The sequence below is a fragment of the Trichechus manatus genome, unplaced genomic scaffold (assembly GCF_000243295.1).
Source record: "Trichechus manatus latirostris isolate Lorelei unplaced genomic scaffold, TriManLat1.0 scaffold00069, whole genome shotgun sequence".
In the NCBI taxonomy this organism is placed as follows: Eukaryota; Metazoa; Chordata; class Mammalia; order Sirenia; family Trichechidae; genus Trichechus; species Trichechus manatus.
This window is the reverse complement of record NW_004444005.1, coordinates 7,432,558-7,442,353: the sequence shown is the minus strand read 5'-3', so window position 1 is coordinate 7,442,353 and position 9,796 is coordinate 7,432,558. Positions and strand designations below refer to the sequence as shown.

The following is a 9,796-nucleotide window of genomic DNA, read 5'->3' as shown; positions in this document are numbered from 1 at the left end:
TCGACGTCCAAAAATACCCCCCACTCACTGTTGGGAGGATTAAATCAGTTAATTCCACCTCCAGAGCTGAGAACGATGCCTTGCGCATACTTAAACCGAAAAACCCGTTCCCCGGCGAGCTGATTCCGACTCACAGCGACCCTACCGGACGGAGCAGAACTGCCCCATAGGGTTTCCAAGTAACAGCTGGTGGATTTTAACTGCCGGTCTTCTGGTTAGCAGCCAAGCGCTTAAACACTGTGCCACCAGGGCTCCTGCACATATGTGTTGTTGTTGTTGTTAGGTACCTTTGAGGCCGTTCTGACTAGTAGTGACCCCGTGTACAACAGAACAAAACGCTGCCCGGTCCTGCACCATCCTCACAATCGTCCTCATGCTTGAGAGTACTGCTGCAGCCACTGTCTTAATCCATCTCGTTGAGGGTCTTCCTCTTTTCTGATGACCCTCTGCTTTACCAAGCACGTACTTAGCGCTCAGCAGTTGAACCTGGAGTCTCAGTAAGACACAGGGGCAGCTTAAATGCCACTGTCTCTCCGTAACTCACCCAAGGAGGGCCGTGCCTGCAGCACCCAGAGCAGCGTAGACGCACCACAGACATTCACCGAACAAGACTGAACAGAAACGAGCGCTTCTCAAAGAAACACAACCGGGAGGTTTAATGAATGTCCCATCCAAGTGGAAAAACAAAGTTGACAAGTAATTCTGAACCAAGGAGTTGTTATTTTTGGTTTCTTGTTTTTTTTTTTTTTTTTAAATAAGTATGACTCTTTATAAGGTTGCCCGATTTTACACATAAACCATTCAGAGGTGAACGAGGGTGTCTTTTCCATTATCGACTCCTGGTATTAAATTGTGAGAAATAATCTCCTGTGGGATCATTTGTAGAGACTTCTTTCCTGTAGTTTTTCCTGATAGGAAAACAAAATGAGAAGAAAAAAAAAATCAGCAAATGCGTGTACTCCGCAAATACTTTTTTTTTCTCAGCAAAATAAAGCCAACAAATTTTTATTAGTGTGTTGCCTCCAGAACTGTTATTGTTAGGTGCCGTCGGGTCGGTTCTGACTCACAGTGACCTCATGTGACAGAGTAGAACTGCCCCTTAGGGTTTCCAAGGCTGTAAATCTTTACAGAAGCAGACTGCCACATCTTTCTCCCACGGAGCTTCTGGTGGTTTCAAACTGCCAACCTTTTGGTTAGCAGCCAAGCGCTTAACCACTGCGCCACCAGGGGTCCTTCAGTTCAAGCCAAGAGCTTAATAAATAGGTAAATAAATCCCGTTGCCATGAAGTCAATTCCGACTCAGAGATCCTAAGTAAAAAGATAATGTATTTTTTCATTAGAGGTTCACCTTTATCTGTATTTGACATTGGAACTGGGATCCTGTCTGTAGTAAAAAAGCAACTCCAGGCTTGTTCTTGGCAGCCCCTTCCCTTGGACTTTGGGCTGGCACCACCTCCTCCTCCATGTCTCAGACATGCAGCGTCTTCCAGGAAGCCCTCCAGGCTTCCCCAGACCAACTCAGTGCCCCTCCCCTGGGGCCTCTGATGCCTCCATGTGCCCCATCAGTGCACCCAACGTTTGCAGCAGCAACTCCCCTGGCCCATCTGTCCACGCCCCTGGCCCCCACCCCTGCCCGGCCGCTTTACCGCAGATGCTGCTCCTGGGCTAGGCTGTGGTTGCTGCTGTCCAGGGCCCTCCGAAGCTCGTGAAGCTGCCGCTGCTGCCGCCGCTCAAACAGCAACATGGCCCGAGCCTTCTGGATGCGCTGCCGGTCCCAGTCCATGTCGCGCTGGCGCTCCTCCTCTTGGAGCCTCTGGAGGGAGGACAGTCAACTCACCATCTTTTCCAGGGAGCCCAGGGGCACGGCGAGGAGTCCAGGCCTTCCATTTCACAGGTGGGGAAACTGAGGCTCCGGAGGAGGGAGGTAGGGGGCCAAGGTCATGCAGGAAGTCAGAGTTGACTCCCCAAACTGCCATACTTCAGGAGCCAGCTGCCATACTTCAGGGGCCAACTGCCATACTATAGGGGCCAAGCTGCCATACTATAGGGGCTGCGAGAAAATTTCACATTTACTGTTTATTGCCAGCAGTATAGGCCTGGCTTCCTGGGTACTATGGTATTGTTAATGCCTAGCCTGCAGGGTTCACTTTTGCATGCTCCTGTGATTTTGATTTGTTTTCATCCTATTCCCCCCTCCTTGCTTTCTCATGACTTAAGTTTAAGTTTTTCTTTGAGAGGTGGAACCACCTTGGAGGGTAAAGTAACTCTTCTGCAACATGATAACGGTGCAAGTTGATCTTCAAGGATTGCCAGGCGCAGAATGTAACCACCGGGAAAAAAAAACAAAAAAAACTATAATTTGTCCGTATAAAAACTTTCAGTGAGTCTCCAAAGGGGAGACAGGTCTTTTGGAGGAGCTCATTCCCCTCTGTCTCCTGGATATCGATATATAATAAAACACTCTCTTGCTGCTCACCTCACCTGTCTCAGTATTGGCTTCTGTGGCAGGTGGCTCAGACCTGCCATTGCGGTAACAAATTTTGGCTCCCAGCATGGGGCTCTCCAGCCGCTTGAGACAAGGTGGCCCTGAGGCCGGCTCGGGATTGTCTGGCTGTCTCCCTGACCGGCTGGCTACGAGAGGCTCCCTTTGCCTCCAGGGAGCTGCCAACAGCACCGAGGCCTGCCGCTGTACCACCAGTCCCCAGCGGCGCCAGATGGAGGTGAGTAAGGAAAAAAAAGCAAGACTGGTATAAGAGGATCCTTAGGTGAGTCCGCAATTCCTCTCCCTGTTGTGCTCAGGGCCGGGGTGGACAGGGCAGTCCCGACGTTTCCAGAATGGGACCTGAGCCCTTGGTTTCTGAGGCGGGAGTCGCCTCAGATGACCGATTCCCGTGAGTAGGGTCGCAAAGAAAGGACTCTCGGTGACTCCAGAGTCTTGGTCTGGGGTGAGTGAGTGCTTGTGAGTGTGTCTGGGAGGTTGAGATTCTCTAAGGGCACCTCTGTCGGCAGACAGGGCCGTCTGAGAGGTTGAAGGGGTCGAGAGTACCTCTGGCAGTTAGCGGGATTTATTCGTTTATTGTGGTTCTATGTCTGTCCTGTCCATTGTCTGTGTGTACCTAGTATTATACCATCTACTGGGGCGCCCTGATTCGGCTGTTAGGGAAAGTGAAAATCCCCCAGGTGAGACTGATTCTTGAGACAGCCATGGTATCTTAAGACCATGTTCACCAGTTCACTGACCTGGATCCTGAGAGCCCTGAAAATGCCTGAATGGTCAATGTAATCTTTACAGGACAAAGTGCCCCCAATACTGAGAAAGCTTCAGAAAGAAGGAGGTACAGGGTTAAAAATCCCTTGGCTAGTAGAGCTGCCCTGCCACATTTACTCTGGCTGAGATAAGGGGCAAGAAAGAAAGAAAGTTACAGACCAAAAGTGCCAGGCAGCCCTCCTAGCCGCCACCTTGCAGGCTGAAGGCCATCCCTCAAGAACACAAAGAAAAGGAGGGAGACCAAAGCTGCAGGAGCAGAGAAGCCCCCACACCGCTTTGAAAAGAGACCAGAGCAGCTGGTATAGTAAAAAAAGGGGCATTGAAAGTGAGAGTGTACAAAATACCAAACAAAGGAACAAAAAAGAAAGAAATTAGTTACCTTTTGCCCTTCAAAATGCCTAGGTCAACTTAAACATATGTCAGTGTCTTCTATGAATCAAGAGAGTGAGGGTGGGGCAAGATCAGGCCTCCTCTGCCCCAGCCCCCAGTCTCCAAGGTTGTGTAGCTCCAGGGAAGCTTTTGAAAGACCTTTTCCAACTAGGTAGAGACCATTTTAAGACAAAGATTAGAAAAATTGCTGCTTTGCTACAGTTACAGTTGGGTGGATCCCACTCATAGAACTGTAAACAAGTTCTCTCTATTATAGGGGAACTCTAAGAAGTAAAAGGAATAAAAATCACAATGAGACACACCTGAAATGGCCTGGAAAAATGTTTCCTGCAGTAGCCAGAGGCTTAAAGTTATATCTATATCAATGAATTGGTTAACTGAACAGAGACTTTGTGATTTCCAAAGCCAGTTGCTAAACTCTCTAAGCACTAAAATTAGATTAAAAAAAAAATACAAGAAATAGTAAAAGTTAAATGAAATTTAGAATATTTAAACAGAATTCTTTCAACAACAGTTATGTTTTATTGTATACAGACTTAAAATAATTCCCAAGATATTTTATGTAACTTATTGATATTAAATTAATAGATACTTGTCATAATTTAAGCTTATATACTTTGGCTTTTTATGCCACAAGAAGAAGAATATATATATATATTTCAGTCTGCTAACGAGTGTGTTCATTTCTGCCATTTTAAAAGAATGTACTATAAGAGGTATGCAACAAAGATGTTTAAGAGGTTTATTAAAAAGGAAATTTATTTAATATGGTCAAAAGTTTCATCTGTCTGACTAAAGTTTAATGGTTTAATTTATGAGATTTTTAGGAACTTCAATGTTAAATAAAATATAAAACAAAGAATTGGGTTTCTTGCTGTTAAAATAACAAAATTTTCTTTGATTTCTGAGTCGATGGGTTTATTCTTTGTGTAATCTGCCTTGGAGGCAGAGATTTGGCCTCTCATTAGAATAAGATTTATGAGCCAAAAATCAAGCCACATGGCTTTTGGCAAAAAAAAAAAAAAAAAGCCAAAATTTTTACTTTAAGATCTTTGGCTAAATAAGTAAGTATTGTTTCATGGTGACCTATAAACTCCTGACGACTCTGAAACTTGGTGGAAAGTCACACATGAAAAAATTTATAAAGGAAAAGTGCTAAAACATTTTATTTTATAAATTACATCAAAGGTGTTGTCAAAAATCAAGAAAAACACCTGATTCTCTTTCGGTTAAGATTCATATGTTAGTATTTTCTCTTGCGTTTTTGCCTAATATTAGACAGCAAATGCACAGTATTATGTCATACTTGTATTATTATTTCTTAATTGCTAACTCGGTCGCAACCTGATCAGAGCCAATGGTTTGATTGGGAATTCACATCACTTACTTACGAAGTTTTCTTTTATTACTATTCAGGTATTTAAAGATTTGATAATTAGTATATTCTTGGTATATCCTGACTTGGTATATCCTGGTATTATGTCTCAAAATTATTATGTGTTATATCTGAAGTTCCTTTAAAATACAGTTAATGGTTATATTTAAAAATATTTTTTTAATCCAAAGTTGTTTTTTTTTTAACTGATTTTATTTGGCCTTTAAGTTGTGCTTGTAATTAACTTCTATCAGGTCTTTCGCTGTAAGAGTATTATTTTATAAATTAATCATGGCCATATTAAGTTTTGTCATTTACAGATAAATTTTTACTTTACTAATTTCCTGAAAATGTTCAATATTGGGCTTATGAAAAGGCTGTGACTAGACTCAATCAAGATTTCCAGAACTCTTATGCAGAAGCTGATGAGGTTACAGACTGCTGCTGATCCAGAATCATGTGGAACAAAAACTGAATACATAAGACTGAGTAAATGAAAAGATACTATAGGTTTTATGTGAGAATACTGCAAATGTTTTAAGGTCCTACTTTCTGGATGTAAGAAACCATTTTCCTTTCTCCTAAATTATCTAACTAATGGGTTTAAATATTATAACTCTTGAATTAGAAGTTCCTGTTGGTACACTTAGCAAAGTTGTAAATATCATAACCAGAAAAGTATCTAAAATTTGAGCTATGATTTTACAAAATAGAATAGTATTAGCCTTCCTGTTAGTCTCTCCAGAAACAGTTGGTGCCTTAATAGATAAACATTGCTGTATTTATATTAACACTCAATCTGAAGTTTTTGCAGAACGTAGTTGCTGTTGAGACACATGAAAGACAGTTACTGATACTGCTTATGCATAAACGAACACCTCATGAGAATTGCTTCCCCGGTTCAAAGACCCTAGGGTCATGGTTTCATTGGTTATTTCAGACAATTGGCCTAATATTGTTGTTAGTGTTTCTGTTTTATTTCTTAGTTTGCTGTATGGTACTTGGGATCCTAAAGACCAAATGGTGCCCAATTACCATTCATTGAACATTTTTGATAAAAGATTCTATGGCAAGATCATGATCCAAAAGTAAAAAAATTGATATGTTTATGCAATAATGTGTGGCCCCAATATCAATTAAGAGACCAGGAAGGATGCTACAACATGGGTCCACGGCTTACCATACGATTCTGCAGCTCGATTTGTTTTGCAAGAAAGAAAAGAAATGGGATGAGGTCCCCTATGTCCAAGGTTTCATGTCTCTCTACCAGATCTTAAACCCTTCTAACCAAGTTCTTTTTCAGGCAAAACCGAAGACAAAGGTGCTCCCTGAGTCCTCGACAGAGGACTCCCTCTCGAAAAGATTAGTCCTGGCACCTGCTTTGGTCTCCCCTCCCCCGTACGAAGAAGGGGGGGTTGCAGTCGACAGGTCAGGATGGAAAGAGGTGGAGCCTGATTCTAGTACGGAGCGGGTAGAGGAGGTTGGTGGAGAGAGAGAGAGCCAAAAGTGAGAGTTCGCCTGCCTCAGGTATGGTCTGCCCCTCCCACACCTGTCAGGGTACTGTTTATGGTGCGGGCGCTGTCGGGGGCGGGGGGGGGTTTGGGCAGGGCAATTACTTGGCATTGTTTTCAAAGTCTTCAACAACAGAGATTAGGTGACAGGAAAAAAAAAATGAATGAAGCAAAAAGCAGCCTTGCTGACAGCTGCCCTAGCCCCTCCAGGTCCGGAGAGAAGAACAAGACGCCAGAAGCTACACCACCCAGGACCTGGATAGGGCTGCAGAATGGGGCTATCACCTCCCCTCTCATTCTAAATGGCTGATAAACTCTGAAAGAAGGTACTGTTACCCGAGACCCAAGTATGTGGTGTAGTATCAACTCTACATGGAAAAGCTCACTATGAGAGCGATGCCAGCCTCGAGTGAATCCAACAGGTGGCCACCGGGCCGAAGTTCCTAAAAACCACCAGGAATGTTACAAAGAGGTGTTGCCTATGTGCAAGACACAATCCAGAGACTGCGCCCCACCCGATGGAACCGAGAGTCCAACGTTGAGAAACCAACATGGGAGAAGACTGGCAAGAGGATTTCACAGTAATGCCCCAGGCACTGGGGACTTCAGGTACCTGTCGGTCTGCGTGGACACCCACTCAGGGTGGTTAGAGGCTTTCCGTTGTCAGACTGAACAAGCTCAAGAAGTAACCAAAGTACTACTCAAAGAAATTGTTCCTCGTTTTGGGTTGCCAATATCCATCCAGCGTGACAATGGGGGAGCCTTCATGACAATGGTCACACAAGAGGTTAGTAAGGCTCCGGACATTAAATAGAAATTACATTCAGCCTGGAGGCCACAGTCAACCGGGAAGACTGAGAACATGAACCACACTCTGAAGGAAAACCTAGCCAGGCTCTGCCAAGAAACACATTCTACCTGGATACAAGTTCTGCCCACTGCCCTGCTCCGAACCTGGGGAGCCCCTCAAAGCAGACTTAAATTAAGCCTTTATAAATTAATATATGGGAGACCATTCCTGAAAAAGTCGGCTTTCCCCACCTCAGTAATGATCGAGGTGGAGAAAAGAGACTGGGACCGTTCTCTGAGAACCATTATAAACACTGTTAATCAATATGCTTTTTCCCATTTGTCCTTCCCTTCTGACACTCTCCTTCATAGGTTCCAAGCTGGAGATTGGGTCCTGTTGAAAACCTGGGAAAAAATCAACACCCAGAGGATCAATTGGCCCCTAGGTGGAAAGGACCTTTAAAAGTTCGCCAGCATTTTTCCTTCCTTGGGGTCTTGGTTAGCCCCTATCCTTACAATAATAATAGTAATCATTCTAATCTGCACTTGTGCCCCTTGCCTCGTCAGGGTACTCACTAAGGGGCTACCAATACTCTCAGAGCTGGTGGAGCTTACGCTGTGATAAGTCAGGACGCCCCTTCATCAAGCCACCTGATTCGTCAAGATACAACTGATTTCCATTCTCACTTACCCCCCTATGCTCTTTCTAACGCGCATTCAAAGTCCTCGACCCCAGTCGTCGCCCCTGGTCAGCAGGAAGTAGCCAGAGGAGAACGGCGCCCTGTTTCCCAAGACTGAGAAACTTCCAACAAAAAGGGGGACTGAAAGGGGCTGCGAGAAAATTTCGCATTTACTGTTTATTGCCAGCAGTCTAGGCCTGGCTTCCTGGGGATTGTGGTATTGCTAATGCCTAGCCTGCATGGTTCACTTTTGCATGCTACTAGGATTTTAATTTGTTTTCCTCCTATCCTCCCCCCACCCACCCCGCTCTCTTGCTTTCCCATGACTTTGAAGTTTAAGTTTCTCTTTGAGAGGTAGAACGACCTTGCAGGGTAAAGTAACTCTTCTGTGATGTGATAATAACGGTGCAAGATGACCTTCAAGGATTGCCAGGTGCAGAATGTAACCACTGGAAACAAACTATAATCTTGTCCATATAAAACTGTCAGCCAGTCTCCGGTGTGGGGACAGGTCTTTTGGAGGAACTCATTCCCCTCTGTCTCCTGTATATCGATATACTATAAAACTCTCTTGCTGCTCACCTCCCTCGTCTCACTACTGGCTTCTGCGGCAGGTGGCTCAGACCTGCCACTACAGTAACAATATTATTGCGGTCAGCTGCCATATTGCAGGGGCCAAGCTGCCATGCTATAGGGGCCAGCTGCCATACTGCAGGGGCCAAGCTGCCATGCTTTAGGGGCCAGCTGCTGTATTGCAGGTGCCAAGCGGCCATGCTATAGGGGCCAAACTACCGTACCACAGGGGCCAAGCTGCCACAGTATAGGGGCCAAGCAGTCATACTATAGGGGCCAAGCGGCCATACTATAGGGGCCAAGCGGCCATACTATAGGGGCCAAGCTGCCACAGTATAGGGGCCAAACAGCCATACTATAGGGGCCAAGCGGCCATACTATAGGGGCCAAGCGGCCATTCTATAGGGGCCAAGCTGCCATTGTATCGGGGCTAAGCTGACATTATATGGGGGCCAACCTGCCATAGTATAGGGGCCAAGCAGCCATACTATAGGGGCCCAGCTGCCATACTATAGGGGCCAAGTAGCCATACTATAGGGGCCAAGCTGCTGTGCTATATGTGCTAAGCTGCCATTCTATGGGGGCCAAGCTGCCATTGTATAGGGGCTAAGCTGCCATTCTGTGGGGGCCAAGCTGCCATTGTATAGAGGCTACGCTGCCGTTGTATGGGGCCCGAGCTGCCATTCTAAGGGGGCCAAGCTTCACTGTTTCGGGGCTAAGCTGCATTCCTTGGGAACCAAGCTGCCATTCTATGGGGGCCAAGCTGCCACTGTATAGAGGCCAAGCTGCCATTCTATGGGGGCCAAGGTGCCACTGTATCGGGGCTAAGCTGCCATTCTATGGGGACCAAGCTGCCATTCTATGGGGGTCAAGCTGACATTCTATGGGGGCAAAGCTGCCATAGTAGAGGGGTCAAGATGCCATTGTATCGGGGCTAAGTTGCCATTCTATGGGGGTCAAGTTGCCACTATATCGAGGTTAAGCTGCCATTCTATGGGGGCCAAGCTGCCATTGTATAGGGGCTAAGCTGCCATCATATAGAGGCTAAGCTGCCGTTCTATGGAGGCCAAGCTACCATTGTATTGGGGCTAAGCTGCCATTCTATGGAGGCCAAGCTGCCATTCTATCGGGGCTAAGTTGCCATTCTATGGGGGCCAAGCTGCCATTGTATAGAGGCTAAGCTGCCATTCGATGGGGGCCAAGCTGCCAT

The 9,796-nt window shown here is 45.7% G+C and overlaps 1 protein-coding gene across 1 annotated transcript in view; it reads right to left on the bottom strand.

Annotated features, from left to right (window-relative positions):
• Positions 1-783: 783 nt before the first annotated feature.
• Positions 784-9,796, bottom strand: part of RIBC2 (RIB43A domain with coiled-coils 2) — a 25,814-nt gene continuing 16,801 nt past the window's right edge. The window contains exons 7-8 of the mRNA XM_004380009.2: positions 1,647-1,813; positions 784-908 (exon numbers count right to left, since the gene is read on the bottom strand). Of these exons, the coding sequence (XP_004380066.1) occupies positions 830-908; positions 1,647-1,813 (246 nt within the window). The 3' untranslated portion in view covers positions 784-829. The remainder of the gene's footprint in view (positions 909-1,646; positions 1,814-9,796) is intronic.